Source organism: Aegilops tauschii, chromosome 3 (genome assembly GCF_002575655.3).
Source record: "Aegilops tauschii subsp. strangulata cultivar AL8/78 chromosome 3, Aet v6.0, whole genome shotgun sequence".
Taxonomy (NCBI): Eukaryota; Viridiplantae; Streptophyta; class Magnoliopsida; order Poales; family Poaceae; genus Aegilops; species Aegilops tauschii.
In genome coordinates this window covers 601016266-601035250 of record NC_053037.3, presented here as the reverse complement: position 1 = coordinate 601035250, position 18985 = coordinate 601016266, and the positions used below count along the sequence as shown (strand labels likewise).

Below are 18985 nucleotides of genomic sequence, written 5' to 3'. Positions count from 1 at the left end.
ATCAAAATATGAAGCACATGTCTTGGAAACTAATTGTTAGATCATGGAAGATATATTTTCCCATGCGGAACCAAGAAATGAGCTTGTCCAATGATCTCACAATACTTGTGGGCATCTTATCCACTCTAGTTGTTTTTACTTGTTTACATCTCAAATAAACAATGATACACTCAGTAAATATATAACAAGATATGTGTTAGACACATAAGCTCTAGATCCCTTTCAATCAAGATAAATAATAATCGTAACATACATACAAACGCATAAAAATAGACTATAATGCATCTAATAATACATCCCAATCCACAAAGGAATCTATTGTGTTGATTATTTGCTTGGATCTATGGAAGACACATTTTAATGTGTTCTTTTAAGAACATTTTAATCAAGTTTTTAAGGAGAGTGATTTTTTTTCTTCTGCAAAGGACAATTCCAATTTAGCACAAGTGTATTAGCACCAGTATATGTAAAAAAATTCTTATAGTTTAGCACTGTATTTTATCAAAATTGCACCAAGTATAACATAAAATGGTACAGATAAGATATTATGTTTATGACCCCGCAAAAAAAAGATATTATGTTTATGTGTAAGTTCTAAGTAAGTAAAATAGTTTGATATAGATAAATGAATACATATTGGGTTTTTTTTTTGCGGATAAGATCATTATATGTGGATGTGGACGGTGAAGAAAGGTATATACTTGTCTAGAATTCTGTGAATATAGTTTGTTAAGACAAGCACGAATTTACGAAATATGTTACCTAATGTGGTAAATTGTTTAAGAGAATTCTTTTGGAGATTGTTTTATAAAAGGAGTTATGTAAAAAGAAGTTATTTGAGAAACAACCTTGCAGTACAAAGAAATAACATTAACTGATTACTTAATAAAAGAAAAGAAATAAATATTTTGGCAAACAAAAATCAAAATAATGTCTCATCATGCGTAGTTACAATTATGCACAACTGAACTGTGATTTGGTTACATAGAGACAATTTTCCGACTGTGATGTATACGTGAGGACTCCTGCATCTTCTCATCATGCGGATATACCACACCCTTCATGAGTAAAAGTTAAATATTACATGATGACTCGAAGACGGGCCAAAATGCAAGAGAAATCTGAGAGCCAAGAGTACCCCCAAACCTGACATTACCTCGGATGATAAAGAACAAAGGCCTCACCGTGTATGAGAATACTGATTGGTATTAGCAAAGGCACAATATATATCCATCAAGCTACAAAATTTCAAATCCAAATTGAGAATACATCCCTAGAAAAAGGGGGACAAAGTTAGTTTGAATTGGGCTATGAATTCATCACAAGGACATTATTAAACATCAAATTTGTCCTTGTCTCAAACTTCATACTGGGTTTGGATTATGATTCTTTTTATATGATAGATGCATGTATCATTAGTGTGCATTTTTTCTTCATAATTTTAACCATTTCTAGACATTTTAAAAAAGGTGCACTGGAGGCACTCTCCCCATGCCTTGGAGCCAATATGTTAAATAAGGTCGATCATTACCTCGTTCACCTTCCCCTTCCCCTGTAAGGGTACATAGACACATTCCATCATGTAAATCTTTAGGGGTTAGTGTACACCTCCTACAAATCAAGTCCCCGTTTTTGGGTATACCACTACATTATATTGTAATACTGAAATTAGTAGGTTGGACAACTATGATAGCCCAATTACACCTATCATTTCCTTCCATAAGAGATACCCCCTCTCCCCCCACCCACCAAACTACTTTTTCAAGAACGTATACTGCCCTTTTAATCGTTGGCTATGCATCGTTTCTTTGTCAGCATCATGTGATTGCCTATCATGGTACTATCAAACACAAAGCGACTGTGAACTCCATTGTGGAGGAATTTGTCTTTTCGGGTTCAAATCCTAAACTTGCCACGATGTTCAAAATTTCCAGGATTTATTCTAGTTATTCGGCATTGTCCTTTCAGTGTGAGAATGATCTGCTCATAACGGTAAGATGTGCGTGCAGTCATAGGTGTGCGTGTATGTGAGCGTTGGTGTGAATGTATGTGAGCGTTGGTCTAATAGAGAAGCGTAAAAAATATTCTGGCGAAAGACATTCGAAGAATTTGATAAACTAATTTAGAACTTATTTGGTTTTGTGTGAACTGCCTGTGCTTCATCGAGGTGTTGAGCAAGGATACATGTACGGTGCCCAGATTTCAAATTCCTGCATGCTGGTTCCCACAGAGAACGAGCTAGCTTTTGTACAAAGCAATGCGTGTGAGAGTGCTTTTGATTCAAGACATACATGCATGATACACGATCATAATCGTCAAGATTCCAAGATATGTTATCGCGTATATAGATCTGCGCTAATGTGATTAATTGACGGCGCCCACTTTTGAGGGACCAGCGAATTCGGCACCACGTACAGGACCAGTAACGCATCATGATGCATATGTGCGAATTCTCCTCTCTAAGAACACGACGAGGTACCCACCGGCGGCACTAACAATAATACTGTAGTACCTACTACTCCCTCCGTTCGGAATTACTTGTCTCGGAAATGGATGTATCTAAAACTAAAATACGTCTAGATACGTCCATTTCTGCGACAAGTAATTCCGAACGGAGGGAGTACGTGCTACTGCTACAAGAGTTCACTCAGGGCAGTATAGTGCAGGTGGTCTACTTTGAGCGCGCCACTGGAGAGGAGCGATGCTGAGGCCAGGGGGAGGAGTGGTGGTCGTCGGCTCGTCGCTAGTAGAAGCGTTGTTGCCTTCATAGATGAATAGACGACAGGCAATGGGGCGAAAGCTCGAATGTGGGAACGGGGCACGCGGGAAACTCCAACGGAGGGAAACACGCCTGCGAAGCTGCCTCCAATGGCGCAGCCATCGCATGTTTGGTGTCAGCATACGGACGGCGGCGTCTGGCAGGAAGAGAATACTACAACTTTTTTTTGCGGAAATAATGCAAGAAATATTGGTCAATAAGAGAAGCGTAAAACATTTCAGCATAAACCTTGCATTAGCATGGCGAGCAACCTAGCGTTCAAACCATATCGAACCGAGTCTTTTTCTTTCATTATTCGACACAAATTACTGCTGACAAGCAGTCTAAGAACCATGGAGCGTTTAGAGAGGTCCCGTAATAAGTGACTTTTGGTCCAACGACGACCATGAACAATTCTGCTGTAGTGACAAGGTTTTACAGTGTAACAATAGAAGAAGATCGTACCCTCAGATATTTATCGAATTCCTTGAGGAATCATCTTGTTTTAGAGAGTATCATATGTTTCACGTGCATATCATGAAAAATGGGTGCACCAATCTCCCAACACGTCGTATACCGGATCCACACAGGTATAGATAATCATTTTTCATCAACGCGTGCGTGTCCTTTTTCAAGGAAGCAACTCAATTTGTATACATGATACACGATGATCTGCACTAATTCGATTGACGACGTCGACTTTTGAGGACCAGCAAAATTCGGCACCACATACAGGACCACCTACGTACATCAGGCAGGAAAAGATCGATTTTACAGAGCATGGCGCATATATACGTACGAATTCTCCCTAGCTAGAACACGACGAGCCACCCACCGGCGAACTAACGATCATACCTACTAGCACTGCTTGCTACAAGTGTTCACTCAGTGCAGCTCATCCAGTCCAGAAACCCAAAAGAGCTGCTTTAAACATTCTCATAGCTGAGCACTGGGCGTCGGCGCCACCATGGGTACTGCTCTGTGCCTGGCACTGGCGGTGCTGCTACTGCTGCTTGTCAATGATCCGGTGTTGGTGGCCGCCGACGACGGCGTCGACGAGCAGCTGCTGGAGCGGTTCAAGGCGGCGGTACGGAACCACGGGGAGCTGGGGGGGTGGACCCGTGGCGACGGCGCGTGCAGTTTCCCTGGTGCCGCGTGCGTCAGGGGAGGGAAGAGGCTCGTGTCGCTGTCCCTCTCGGGTGTCCCACTTGACGTCGATTTCCATACCGTCGCCGGCACACTGCTGCGGCTGGGTGGTCTCGAGGTCCTCAGATTGCGAGGCGCCAACATCAGCGGCTCGCTCGCAAGTGGCAGCGGCCCCGGAGGGTGGTGGTGCAGCCAGAGGCTGGCACAGCTGGACCTGTCCGGGAACGGCATGCTGGGTGGATCCGTCGCCGACGTCCGCGCGCTCGCTGGCGCGTGCGACGGGCTGAGGGAGCTGAACCTTTCGGGTAACGCACTCGTTGGCGGTGGCAACGCGAAGGGAGGTGGCGGGGACATTTTTGCCCGCCTGGATGTTCTAGACCTGTCGGACAACAACATCACCGGCGACGGTGATCTCAGCTGGATGGGGGGAGTCCGCCGGCTGAACCTTGCCTGGAACTCGATCTCCGGGCCACTCCAGGTCCCGGCGTTCACCAACTGCTCCAGGATGGAGTCACTTGATCTATCCGGAAATTTAATCTCCGGCGAGGTGCTGCCCGGGGTCTTGTCCGGCTGCACTGCTCTTGTTTCGCTCAACCTCTCCAGCAACCACTTGAAGGGCGCTTTTCCGCCGGACATCACGCTGCTCGCGTCGCTCTCCTACCTCAACCTGTCGAACAACAACTTCTCTGGTGAGCTCCCTGGCGACGAACTCGCTGAGCTCCCACGGCTCTCGTGGCTCACTCTATCACTCAACCACTTCCATGGCTCCATGCCTGACTCTCTAGGTCGGCTTGCCAATCTGAGGATGCTGGACTTCAGCTCGAACGAGCTCTCCGGCGCTATACCATCCTCACTCTGCCCCAACACCGGCTCCAAGTCCAAGCTCGAGGTGCTCTACCTGCAGAACAACTACTTTACCGGCGGCATCCCGGCGACGATCTCCAACTGTGAAAGCCTCGAGTCTTTAGACCTCAGTCTCAACTACATCAATGGCTCCATCCCCACATCCGTCGGCAGCCTTGCTCGTCTCCGTGACCTCATCCTGTGGGAGAACAAATTGGAGGGTGAGATTCCAGTGTCGCTCGGTGGTGCTCTCGGACTCGAGCACCTCATCCTCGAGTACAACACGCTCACTGGCAGCATCCCGTCGGAATTGATGAACTGCAGGAATCTGAAATGGATAGCGCTCGGGAGCAACCGGCTCTCTGGGTCGGTGCCGGCTTGGCTGGGGCGGCTAGACAACCTTGCAATCTTGAAGCTCAACAACAACTCCTTCTCAGGGCGTATACCGCCGGAGCTAGGAGACTGCAAGAGTTTAATTTGGCTCGATCTGAACGACAACCAGCTAAGCGGATCGATACCACCGGAGCTGGCGAGGCAGTCCGGGAAGGTGGCTATCGGCTTCATGATAGTGCGGCCACATATATACTTGCGCAACGACGAGCAGAGCAGCAAATGTCGCGGCGCGGGGAGCCTGCTTGAGATCGGCGGCGTCCGTTTGGAGCAACTAAACCGGATGGCTAGCAAGAATACGTGCAACTTCACACGGGTATACATCCTGGATAGCGGAGAGCATACTTTGAAAAGCAATGGCTCCATTATATTCTTGGACCTGTCCTTTAACAAGCTTGACTCCGAGATCCCCAAGGAACTTGGTAAGATGAACTATCTAGCGATCATGAATCTTCGGCAAAATCGACTTTCTGGTGCCATCCCAGCAGAGCTTGCAGGTTCCAAGAATTTAGGTATGCTTGACCTGTCACACAACCAGTTGGAAGGCCCAATCCCCAGTTCATTTTCTTTGCTATCATTGTCGGAGATTGATCTATCATACAATAGGCTGAATGGACCAATACCGGAGATGGGATCCCTTGCCACTTTCCCGGAGAGCCAATATGCAAACAACTCTGGCTTGTGCGGCTTCCCTCTGCCTCCATGCCAACCATTTTTGAAACCCCAAGGTAGTGCTTCAGTAGTAAGTACCACTTCCAGTAATAAGTACAACCTTCTAATAATCCTACTCTCAGCTGTCACGCTAGCTTTTGTCATTATTGTAATTTTATTGTACTGCATATCGTGGAGAAATAAAGTCGACAACGGCAAGACCAAATCTTCCAATGACCTGACAGCTCCAGCAAGCCATCAGTTAGTCTCACACCTAGAGCTTGTTCGTGCCACTGGTAATTTCAGTGAAGATTACATGTTGGGATATGGAGGCCACGGAAAGGTATTCAAGGGACAACTGAGCGATGGTTTGACGGTTGCAATAAAGGTTCTTGACATGCGGTCCGCGTGTGCCATTAGAAGCTTCGAGGCCGAGTGTCGTGTGCTCCGCATGGCGCGGCATCGCAACTTGATACGGATAATCACCACATGTTCTAACATGAATTTCAGAGCGTTGGTGCTACAATACATGCCAAATGGCAATTTAGAGACATTGCTTCACTGCTCACAACAGGGCGAAACACAATTCGGGTTCCGTGAGAGACTGTGCGTTATGCTTGAGGTGTCAATGGCAATGGAATATCTACACCATGGTTACCAGGAAATCGTCTTGCACTGCGACTTGAAGCCAAGCAATGTGTTATTTGACGAGGACATGATGGCGCATGTGGCAGATTTTGGCATTGCAAGACTACTACAAGCTGATGATAACTCTGTGTTCTCCATTAACATGCATGGCACTATTGGGTACATGTCACCAGGTACTTAGTACTCCCTCCGTCCCATAATGTAAGACGTTTTTTTGACATGGGACGGAGGAAGTACTTATTATCTTGCTCAATGTATCAATTTGTTGTTAAGCCACCAATTAACTAATATTGGCAACTTATGTTGGAATGTGCATTTATCCTTCCTTCTTTTTGCACAGAGTATGGGTCATACGGAAAAGCTTCACGAAAGAGCGATGTGTTCAGCTACGGAATCATGCTCCTTGAAGTCTTTACTGGCAAGAGGCCAACGGATGCTATATTTGTTGGAGAACTGAGCCTTAGACGATGGGTTCATCAATTGTTTCAGGCAGACCAACTTGTCCATGCCATAGATAGACGGGTACTGCAATGCCTTGACATGGACATTAGCTTTCTTGTGCCAATACTAGAGGTTGGTTTGCTCTGCTCCAGTGACTCACCTGAAGATAGGATAACTATGAGCGATGTAGTCTTAAGGCTGAAGAACGTCAAAACAGAGTACACCAAACATATATCGTCTACATTAGGAAGTGTGTCACAATGATTGGTCAACCTTGCTTCGTGGCTGCATGAGGAACTGTTTCGGAGAAAGAAAAAGGACAGAGCAATATATATTATTCAGTTTTGCTAAAACTCATCTAGATGAGATATAATTTGGTCTCATTCACCTTTTATAGCCATTGGATGTGATGCTATAAGATGCGTGTGTATTGACGTGGGTTGTTATCTGTTTTTGTTTTCAAGGTGAATGAGACCAAATTATATCTCATCTGAATGAGTTCTAGGCACTCCCTATATTATTTGGAGAACTAGTTGGCGTTTTCTTTGTTCAACATAATGATTTGCTACCTGTTTTCGAACTGATCCTTTTTTCATCCAAAGTGTACTATCCAATTTTATGACTGCAACATGAAATGAGTTCTGAAGCGTTTGGATGTACGTAAACTTGCACATTTTGTATTGTTTTGTGGACATAAAGTAGTAATGCCTTCTTTGCTGGTTCTTTTTCTATCATCGGTGCCCATTTTTAAAAAATATTGATGAATATCTTTTTGATTCATGTCTTTAAAAAAAATTGTAGACCACTTTTTAAAATAAATAAGTATTTTTAAAATTCATGAACATATTTTATAATTCGTGATATTTTTATTTCACAAACATTTCAAGATTTGTCAAATGAAATAGTGGCTGACTCTTTTACCAAGCTAGAGCTGTCTTTTTTTCGTCAGGAGAAAACTTTGGTGATTTTCGCAAGCAACATGAGCGAGCGATGCGCAAGCGCTCCCACTACAGGTTTTACGGACTATTCGTCGGATAAGGCGATGAATTGGTACCGGTGCTATATCTTTTTTATTGCGAGAAATGCTGAGTGCACGCCCACAAACACCTCTATGGGAGCCAGTCCAACCATTTTTCCAGTTTTACTAATGGTTCTAGGAACCTTCCTTCCAATTTTCGGAAGGTTTCCTGCCATTTTTTATTTCTATGTTCTTCTTAATCGGTTTTGAAGTTTTCTTACAATTTTTTTAATATTTTTTATATTTCATTTTGAATGACTATCTTGTCTTTCTATTATATCTATTTCCTTCTCCTTTCGCTTTTCAATTTCCAATTCAAAAAAACGTTTATCACTTTCTTCACATACACGTTGAACATTTCTTGAACACAAGTTGAACAATTTTCAGATACACGTTGAACATATTTTAAATAATGGTTTTAAAATATTTGGAATACATCTTGAACATATTTAAATTCATGTTGAACATTTTTAAATACATGCTGAACATTTTAAGAACACGTCCAATATTTCTAAAGAAAATCAAGTGCACATTTTTAAACATGTGAACATATTTTAAAGATCATGAACAATTTGTTTGAGTCATACCAAACAAAGTTACACGAAAAATTTATTACATTTGATGAACATTTCTTGAAAATAATTTGAAGGTATTTTTAATGCGTGAGCAACCTTTAAATGTCATGAACAATTTTATGACTGGTATGAACATTTTTTTTAAATTACGCGAACAAATTTTTACATTTGCATGAACATTTCAAAAAAATTCATGAAATGTCAGGATTATTTCTTAATTGTATGAATATTTTTTCTTAAAAATCTCAAACAAACTATTACTTTGCATGAACACTTTTTAAATGTGTGAGACTGTGACCCATATATCTAAAAACTGCAATGGAGCTCCACTCGAGGCAGACAACTACAACGGAAAAGAAGCAATGCAATTATATAGCCCGTATAAGATCGACTTCAGGTGAGTGCCCGCTCAGCTTGCGGTAACCGATGTACAGACGCACCCATGAATAGAAGTTCGACCAATGTAGTAATTCCACTTCTCTATTTTTTATCTGTCGGGCTTTTCTTTTCCCTGTATTTTTGTTTGATCTGAACCTCTTTTTACTTTTTTGTTTCATTTTTATTTTTATTTTTATTTTAATTCATTAAGTTTGTAAGATTTGTTTTTGAATTGTTTGGATTGCTTACCACATGTATCACGTGGTGAAAATAAACATATTTAACACATAGTATTTTGTTATCTTTTTGTTTTCATCTCCTTTTGAATTTCACAAATTAGATTAAAGAGTATAGACATTTTTATACAGATGAACCTTTTAAAATGTATGACCATTTTCTTTAAGTAGAAAAAAAATTATTAACCACGTACAGATGAACCGATACTTTTTAAATGTATGATCATTCACCTCCTTTAGGGCCTTGATGGTACTTTCATGAGACTGTATAAGTTGGCGGTTGATCATGTCCACATCATAGACCTTCCCCTTGACTGGCATCGAATACGGTATGTATCCATACCAAGTCAAATGTTTGAAATCTTTAGATATGCATGTGCGATTGCAATCATCATGAATGGTTAGATATATGCATGTGTTTGCAATGATCATGGATGTGCTTGGAATCTTACCTGGTTGGTGCTCCCTTCGCCTCTATCGGCATATGCCGCGAAGTTGCAAGAAGACCTGTAGTGGCTGTTGTAGGTACTCATCGGCGCCAACTACAAATAATAACAATTAGAGGATGAACTGGAGTATATGAACTAGTGTATGAGTTAGAGGATGAATTAGAGTATGAATGAGAGGTTGAACTAGAGTATATCAACTAGAGGATGAACTGTTTTTGGCACTTTAGAACATATGCCTAGGATGACCTAGAGTATATGAATGCAACTAAAGGAATATATGAACTAGAGTTTATGAATGCAAAAAAAATTTAACACTAGTTCATATAAGGTTTGGCAAACAAAAAAGTTTTGTCAGTATCAAAGCTTTGGCATACTGCTTTGCAATCATCTAGATGGGCAAATTACTAGTAGAATGCCACACTAGTTGACACTGTTATGACAATAGCTTTGACACTGATTTGACACTGCTTACATTTTGACACTAGTTTGCAATCATCTACATGGGCACGTTTAGTAATTTTTTGGCACTGTTTGGTATACTAGTTTGGCACACATGGGCAATGTATACATTCTAGCGTAATGTACTAGCAGTTTGGCAGTATTTTGCGGTCTGGCATTGTTTTGCAATCATCTAGCAGAATGTACACTAGTTTGCTATCATCTAAAAGTTTGGCACACATGGGCAAATCATAAACCCTAGATAATTATGAGCTGCCAAAAATTATGAACTTCCAAAATTGGCAAGCTAATTCTACTACAACAAAATTCAGAGCCGCCAAAATTGGCAAAGCTACCAAATCATGAACCCTAGCTAATTATGAGCTGCCAAAAATTATGGAATGCCAAAATTCGCAAGGTTATTCTAATAGTACAAAATTCCGAGCTTCCGAATCATAAAACCTAGCTAATTATAGCTGCCAAAAATATGAACCGCCAAAAATATTAGCTGTTGAGATGCTCACAGAGAATCGGAGCATGTGTTCACCTGCAAGCGTCACCGTTGTCGTCGCCAAAACCCTACAGAGAAATGGAAGTGACATGTGAGGTCTGGATGTATGGCAGACAAAGGGGGAGGTCTATAAGTGTACCAGAACACCAGGGGACGCCGGAAATGGCCGGAATTGGCCGGCGACAGCCGTCGGCAAAACGGAATTGACAGAGAGGGAGGCGACAAGGAAGGGCATCAAGAGAGAGGGGCGTTGAGTGGGGGAGGGGCCGGCCACCTATATCTTGACCCGACAACATTGGGATAGGCCGGACCTCGGAAGTAATGTTGGGCTAGGCCCAAAAATCAATAAAAAAGACTCAAAAATAGTAAAAAGGCTCAAAAATAACAAAACAGATTGAAAATAATAAATGACTCAAAATTATAAAAAGTTTCAAATAATAAAAGACTCGAAAATATAAAAGACTCAATTTTATAAAAATATTCAAAATTAAAAAGATTCAAAATAATAAAAGACTCAAAATAATAAAAAGATGCAAAGTAATAAAAAGTTCAAAATAAAAAAGATTCAAAATAATAAAAGACTCAAAATAATAGAAAGATTCAAAGTAATAAAAAGATTCAACATAATAAGAATATTCAAAGTAATAAAAAGACTCAAAAGAATGAAAACATCAACATTATAAAAGACTCAAATAATAAAAGACTAATTTTTTTTTAAATTTCAAAATGATAAAAGAATGAAAATAATAAAAAGACTTGATATTATAAAAAGACTAAAAAATATGAAAAAGATTCAATGTAATTACAATAACTACAATATTATAAAAATGTCACAAAACAATATAGTAGTGATATGGCAACGCATATCACACCGCAAGACAACCTAATAGTGTTGCAGTTCCATGTTATGCCACCGCACCACTATATGACACCTTGTACCAACTGTGGGTCCCATATATAAGTGGCGCTCAACAATTTTCCAACGCCACCACTATGGTCTTAGTGATGTCATACCAAATATGCCAACGCCACCACTATTTGGAAAATATAGTGATGGTGTTGATTGAGAATGGGGTGCTACCAACTAAAGTTGTGGCTAGCCATTTCTGTACTAGTGTTGGAAGGTTGAAACCAAGCAAATAATATGTATATGGATTCATGAGAAATTTATCTACAAGTAACTCCAACTATTCACACTCAAAGTATGGAGTCATCTCAGTCATCACTAGCAAACACTTCTCTCTTCTGTTTTCAGATTCAGAATAACCGGTATCTATCTTTGGAGATTCATACCAACAAGATGCTTATAGGAATTAAGTGAAACCTTTCGTATTAGCGACTATGCACGAAACACATGCTATAATGTAAAAGAACATAAATTTAGATGAATGTCAAAAGTTCCTGAGACCCATGGGGAAACACTATTCTTTGATGTCTTTGAATTTAGGACAACTGCAAACAAATGGACAACTCAGGAGCTTCACAACTCCGATCGAAATGTTTAGCCACTCAAAATGATCATGAGAACAGGACCTACAAAAAAATCTATCTCATCCTCCTGTAATTTTGACTACTAAAAATAATCGTGAGAAAACTATGTGATTTTCAGACCTGTATACCCAGGTACAACAACAACAACGATTTCCTCTTAGTCCCCTCACATAGGGCTCCTAATCACATGCCTATACTCCATGAATCCGTTACCAACAGAGGGTATGAGCTAAAAAATGATAGAGAACCACACCTTTGTGATGGAAGCACATGTATATAGTGAAGGGGGATGTTAGGGGAGCCTTCTTCTTGTTCTCCTCTTCTCATCTCTCTTTATTCTTGCTGAAGCCCTAGACCAAAGGGTTGCCACGGAGGCGGTGGAGGGTATGGTTCAGCTAGGAGGGACCTAGGGAGGAGTGGGGAGAAAAGATAGAATGGACTAGGCCGACTGTTTTGAGTAGAGAGATTGGACGCAACCTTAGGCTTGGGGAAGAGAAGAAGGAGAGAAGTGGAAGGACACCTCATATGGACAAGGGGAAGCTCACGTGTTGGAGGGAATAAATATGAGGTTCAACATCCTATTTTTTTCTTAAATTAGAAAATACTAGCACATATGCCCGCACGTTGCAATGGGAGAAAAAAATGGTGTGCACTTATATTTAGTGAGAATTATATGTGCAAGCATAACCCTGTGTGCACACCGAGAACGAACATTTAGGTTTTGGGTTTCGCCACGTGTGAAGTAATGAATCCATATTTTTCATTCTTCATCCAGTTTACTACACGTAATTTCGCAGAGAATGGTGTTTTGGAGGCCGAGCTCCATGGTGGCCTTTATTTTTGAAAAATTCAAATTCAAACTTTTATGTTTCAAAAAATTCTAAAAAAAATATGCGTGTATGTAAGGATGTAACCCACATGTGTGTAAAATTTCATGATGAAATACATTGAAATGTGACCTGTGCAAAAAAGACAAATTCATGGCCTGGGAGGATGAATAGTATCATGTGTTAAATAGCCTCAGATTTGACTTTTTTGCACACCCCTCATTTCAACGTATTTTGCCCTGAAAATTTACACACCTGTGTGGTATGCCTTCATGTATATCTGTACTTTTTTCAGAATTTTTTGAAATGTAAAAATATGAATTTCAATGAAATTTGGATTTTGAACCTGGATGCCTCCAGTGAGCTCGGTCACCAAAGGCAGTTTCCGAATTTCGCGCAGGTATATAAATTGGTACGACTATATGTAAAGGACCAATGTGAGACTATTAATATATTTTGCCTTATTTCACAGGTAGTTGGGCCGGCTAAGTTGCTTGGGTTGTGAAAGACCCATGCATCGAAACAACCTATGTTTGTAAGGCATGAGTAAAATTCCAAAAGAAAGAAGAGTTGAAAGATCGACCTCACGACCTCAAAGACCAGACCAAGTGTTGCCAGCCACTCGAACAAACACACCTTATTACCCAATGGCCAGCGCAAATACTTAAGGACATAGTGCATCGTTTGATTCAAAACATTTTCTAAATTAATTTTTTGAACTTTTCAAAGAGTAATTATTATTATGAATTGCGAAATATTCTTAGAAACATGATTTTTTAAATCTCAAATATTTTTTAAAAATGTGAACAGTTATTTGGAATTTTTTTACATTTTTGGAAAAACACGAACAAATTATGAAACGGGAACATTTTAAAAAATTCACAATCTTTCTGAAAAAGCTAAAACTTTTATAAAGACATGAATATTTTTAAAATTTGTCAAAAAAATTTGAAAACGGGAATACATTTGAACACCTCGAATGGTTTTATAAAATATGTATTTTTTAAACACGGACATTATTTAGAATTTGTGAATATCACTAAAAAAAATTTAGAATCTGTAAATTTTCTAAAATGATTTTTAAACTCTCAAGTAATTTTGTCAACACTAACATTTTTTGAAAAAATGGGAACATTTTTACATTTAAAGAAATTCAGGGTCCTTTTCTAACTAGGTCACGTGCCAATCCATTCATCATTCGTCCAGCTTAATCCATCCATCATTCGTCCAACTTACATGTACTTTCACATGCGTATATAAATTGGTATGAATGTATGCAAAGGAGCACTCTGGGACTATTTTAAATAATTTGCCATGAATTTGTGAACATTTCACGAAAATAAGATTTTTTTGAATTTGTAACATTTTTCAAGATATTTTTTTCTTTCTAAGTCTCATTTTATCCCCTAAAGACGAACATTTATTGAATAAATAGGTAAATTTTTTGAATATTGAATAAATTTTGGAATGAGAACAAAAATTTTAAGTTCCAAGTTTAATTTAGAAAACCGGAACAAAATTTCAGAAATCTGAACCTTTTTCGAAAATTTGAAGAAAAATCGAAAATTTGAAAGTTTTTTGAAAATTTTGAGTTTACAAAAAAATCAAAAATAAAAATAAACTCGAAGGGAAAATTTTAAATAGAAAAAAATAGAAATATAGAAATATACATACAAACACAGGAAAAGAGGAGGCGGGCCAGCCCAGTCTTGGGCGCTTGGTGCGAGGCACTGACTATTGGCCGCTGGTGCGTGGAATAGGGTTTTCTGAGCTGTGTGGACAGGAAAATAAATGGGATGAATATTTATATAATAAATAGTATTAATTATCTTTTTTATTTCCTTATTTGTCATCATACCTTAATTAAGTAGTATTTATTTCCTTCTCTGTATCACGTGACTATTATATAATAGATATCATTTATTACAATTATTTTTCTTTGCTTATCTTCACACATTAATTACTTATTATTTCCTTCCTTCTTTGTATTAGGTTTCAGACAACCACCAATCCCAATAGGAGATCCAGAGGGAATATCACTGTCACACCTCAAAAATAAAACCATCAAACGTTTCATCTAGAAAGTAATGTATCCAATATAATTAGTAAACTTTTCATGTCATTTTATTTCTGTCAATTTCTGGCTGACAACAAATTTACTATCGAAAGCCAACTAGCCGGAGGCTTGTTATCGCACTGTGGCGGTTCTTGATTTGGATAGGGCGACATGGTGAAAGATAACCAATTGGCCGGAGGCTTGTTATCGCACTGTGAGAAGATGCAACACATGGAAAATGTAGAGATGTCGGTTGTGGCATTGTACATTGAGAAAGAAAGTCCATGAGTTAGATACGTAGTTAGGAGTGGTGATAGAATTGCAAAGTCACATGAGATATGGGATAATGGTCCAGGAGGAGGTAAGCTGGAGCTAGAATGACCGTGTGGAGTGAACAACCACGTAATTTGAGGTTGGTAGGCACTGATGGTGTTGATCAGACCAGGGTTGGAAGTGTACTAATAATAAATGATAATTGTGATGAAAGGTAGGTGGGATAGTGAACCCTCTAGACTTACATGTGCGTTTTAGATAATGGGAGGTGCTTGCACCGATGATCTTCATGTAAATGCCACCAATGAACACAAAACAAATAGGGCATAATTGTATTGGCTGGTATTAGCAATTGGAAATTTACTACCATGGTCAGACACTTAAGATTATCACTGCAAGGATTCCGGTCTATTGCAACAAAACTTATTGCTAGAACTATCTTTTGTTGCAATAGAACACAATATTACCACAAATTCTCATGTTGTGGTAATAGGATGCACGTACTGCCACAACTGAGTTTGGTCGCGATAAATACTCATTTTGTTGAAATAGAGGCCCCATATTGCAACAAAATACATCATCGTTGCAACATGGTAGCGATATTGCAACAAACAAATTACGCTGCATGAGACAGTCGTTTTGTTGTAGTAGAGAGAAGGTATTTCAACAGAATATCTATTCGTGGTAATATTCGGAGAGATATTGTGACATCAGTGAGACGTTGCGTTAGTTACAAATATTGTTGCGAAAAAATGGTTTCTTTTGTTTATTTCTTCTCCTGGTTTTGTTTCTTTTTCGGTTTTCCTTCAAATGCTTGTTCATCATTTTCTCAAATACTTATCAACATTTTTTCAAATACTTGTTCAACATTTTCTTAAATACTTGTTCAACCTTTTTCAAATACCTGTTCAACATTTTTATATACATGATCAACATTTTTCCAAATATTTGTACAACATTTTGTCAAATACTTGTCAACATTTTTCAATACTTGTTCAACATTTTCTTAAATACTTGTTCAACAATTTTCGAGTACTCGTTCAACATTTTTATATCCATGATCAACATTTTTTCAAATACTTGTCAACATTTTTTTTTCATCTACCAGTTAAACATTTTTCAAATGTTTTTCCAACATTTTTAAATGCCTTTTCAACATTTTTATATGCATGATCAACATTTTTTTCAAATACTTGTACGATAGTTTTTGAAATACTTGTCAACAGTTTTTTTTAACCTGTACAACATTTTTCAAATGCTTGCTGAACATTTTTAAATACTTGTTCAACATTTTTATATACTTTGATCAACATTTTTTCAAATACTCGTACAATATTTTTTCAAATATTTGTCATCATTTTTTTTCAAATACCTGTTCAACATTTTTCAAATGCTAGTTCAAAATTTTTAAATATTTGTTCAACATTTTTATATACATGATCTAAATTATTTCAAATACTTGTACAATAGTTTTTCAAATAGGTGTTCAACATTTTTCAAATACTTGTTCAATATTTTATAAATACACATTCAACATTTTTCAAATACTTTTCCTACATTTTTAAATAATCTTTCAACATTTTTAAAATGTTTGTGGAAGAGTGTTTTTCTTTAATTTATATATTTTAAAGTATAAGAAAAACTACAAAAATAAAAGCCAAAAAGAAAACAGTAAACGCAAAAGAAACTGAGAATGTGCCCTCTAGCGAACCTGGGCCGGCCCATGTGCACTTCCTCTCGACAAGAGCGCTGCCCCCAGTCTCGCTGAACGCGAGGAATAGAAGCGCGCTAGCGAGTCTGGCTTCAGACTCGTTGAAGGGGCGAGCAAGCTGGGCTGGCCCACAAGCATGGAAAGCCACAGCTCTTTTCTGGGTTTTTTGTTTTACGTTTTCTGTTTTCATTTTTGATTTACTTTTGTACATTTGTTTGTACTAAAATATATTCTAAATATGTATTGCCAAAACATACTCTTCAAAAAACATTACAAAATATTGAACAAGTATTTGAAAAAGTGTAGAACAAGTATTTGAAAAAACATTGATCATTTATATAAAAACATTGAAAAAGTGTTTGGAAAATGTTGAACAAATATTTGAAAAATATTGAACAATTATTTGAAAAATGTTGATCATGTATATAAAAATGTTGAACAATTACTTTAAAAAATGTTTATCATGTATACAAAAATGTTGAACAATTATTTGAAAAATGTTGAACAAGTATTTAAGAAAATATTGTCATGTATATAAAAATGTTAAACAAGTATATGAAAAATGTCGAACAAGTACTTGAAGAAATGTCGAACAAGTATTCGAAAAATGTTGAACAAATATATAAGAATGTAGAATGAAAAACAAGAAACAAGAAAAACGAAAAAAAACCAAAGGAAAAGGAAAATGAAAAAACAGAAGAAACTAATGAAAAAATCCGGAGAAGAAGAAGACACAAAAAAACATACCTTATATACATGGGAACCAGTAGTAAGCGTCCACCTTATATACATGGACACCTCATCAACCATGTCGAATGTTGTGTCATGTTAGAGGACTCTGGCCTATAGTAAGCAATATTTTTTCTGAAATATAATTTGCAAGTCGTTTAACCTATTCACCATGAAAGTGCAACCATGGCGCAATATAGGCTTGGCGCACATATATTTGGCCCACATGTGCAAAATACGTAAAAATATATTCAAAAGCAATTACATTAATGTAAGATTCTTCCGAGGGAACAATGGTTTTTGTCGATCTGCACATGATAAGCCTAGGGAACGAGGAAGCATAGAAAGACAACTAATAGGTCGGTGGGCTATATAAGATAGAAAACAACAAGATAAACTATTTCCTTTTTGAGAATAGAATCCCATGCCACCCTGCTTGGTGTTTATCGCATATGTCACTTGATGGCTGGAAGTCATACAAGGTTAGTTCATATGGAAAGAGAGGTAGACCAAGTTAGGTCTAATTCCAGGGAACATGGTCAATTGGGATGCATGTTAAATGAGATCACAATGTTGCAGCTGATGGGATGTTTGCACTTGTGAGAATTGGGATATCATTGGTGTATATAACACAACAGTAGGAGATGGTTGATGGGGATGTTCGATGAGTCCAGGAGAGAATATACCATGGATAAGCTGATGAGTACATCTGCTACAATAAAGAATAAGTAGGGAGAAAGAGGGTCGCCTTATAGTAAACCATTTATACAAGGGATCCAAGGTCCTAGCATAAGTTCAACAGGATGGTCATTCCGCACATGGTTAGGATGTATTTAATCATTACACATTATCCATATTCAAAGCCACAATGTTCTAGGGTGTGGAGAAGGGAATCCCGACATTTGGATTCAAAGGTTCTTTTAAGTCAAGTATTATTACAATGGTGGTGCCTTTATCTTTTAGCTGTGGTGTTATAGATCTCCTAAACAGAAAAACTGACCTGAGAGGGACCAGTTTGATCTCCAGGGACATGCAATGGTGTGAGAGGTTGTAATTCATATGTTAGAACTTTTGCAATGTCTTTTGTAGGGCAGTTCTTGAGGAAAGTATGTAAGGGAGCTTCTGGTGTGGCTTTGTTGACTTAGGTAGTATTTCAACATGTACTCGATTTAGACTAGAGGTGACAAATTTTTGTTATAGAAGTCAATGAATGCCACTCTAATATTCTATTTGGTGAATCTCCAATGTTATTATTTCTAAAACCATGCCCAAAGCTGATAAGCCCAGGAATAGTTGTGGGTTTCATGACTAGCAAGTCAATGTTCATATCTTGTTTCGATAGGGTTGCTCTATGTGTTGGGAATCGTAGCATAATTTAAAATTTTCCTACGCTCACCAAGATGCATCTATGGAGTG

General features: G+C 38.5%; 1 protein-coding gene across 2 annotated transcripts; it reads left to right on the top strand.

Annotated features, from left to right (window-relative positions):
* The first annotated feature begins 3599 nt into the window (after nucleotides 1-3599).
* LOC109786250 (brassinosteroid LRR receptor kinase BRI1) lies at nucleotides 3600-7312 on the top strand. Of its 2 annotated transcripts, XM_020344833.4 has the most exons (3): nucleotides 3600-4593; nucleotides 4690-6609; nucleotides 6777-7312. In XM_020344833.4, the coding sequence occupies exons 1-3, from the start codon at nucleotides 3726-3728 to the stop codon at nucleotides 7139-7141; spliced, it is 3153 nt and encodes a 1050-aa protein (XP_020200422.1). In that variant the 5' UTR covers nucleotides 3600-3725; the 3' UTR covers nucleotides 7142-7312. The 2 variants fall into 2 exon arrangements, with proteins under 2 accessions (XP_020200422.1, XP_020200421.1); XM_020344832.4 differs by having other exon boundaries at nucleotides 3600-6609.
* Nucleotides 7313-18985: the final 11673 nt, after the last annotated feature.

Coding starts and splice junctions, on each gene's coding strand:
- LOC109786250 (XM_020344832.4), top strand. CDS start 3,726: ATGGGTACTGCTCTGTGCCTGGCACTGGCGGTGCTGCTACTGCTGCTT. Junction 6,610..6,776: donor TATTGGGTACATGTCACCAG/GTACTTAGTACT, acceptor CTTTTTGCACAG/AGTATGGGTCATACGGAAAA.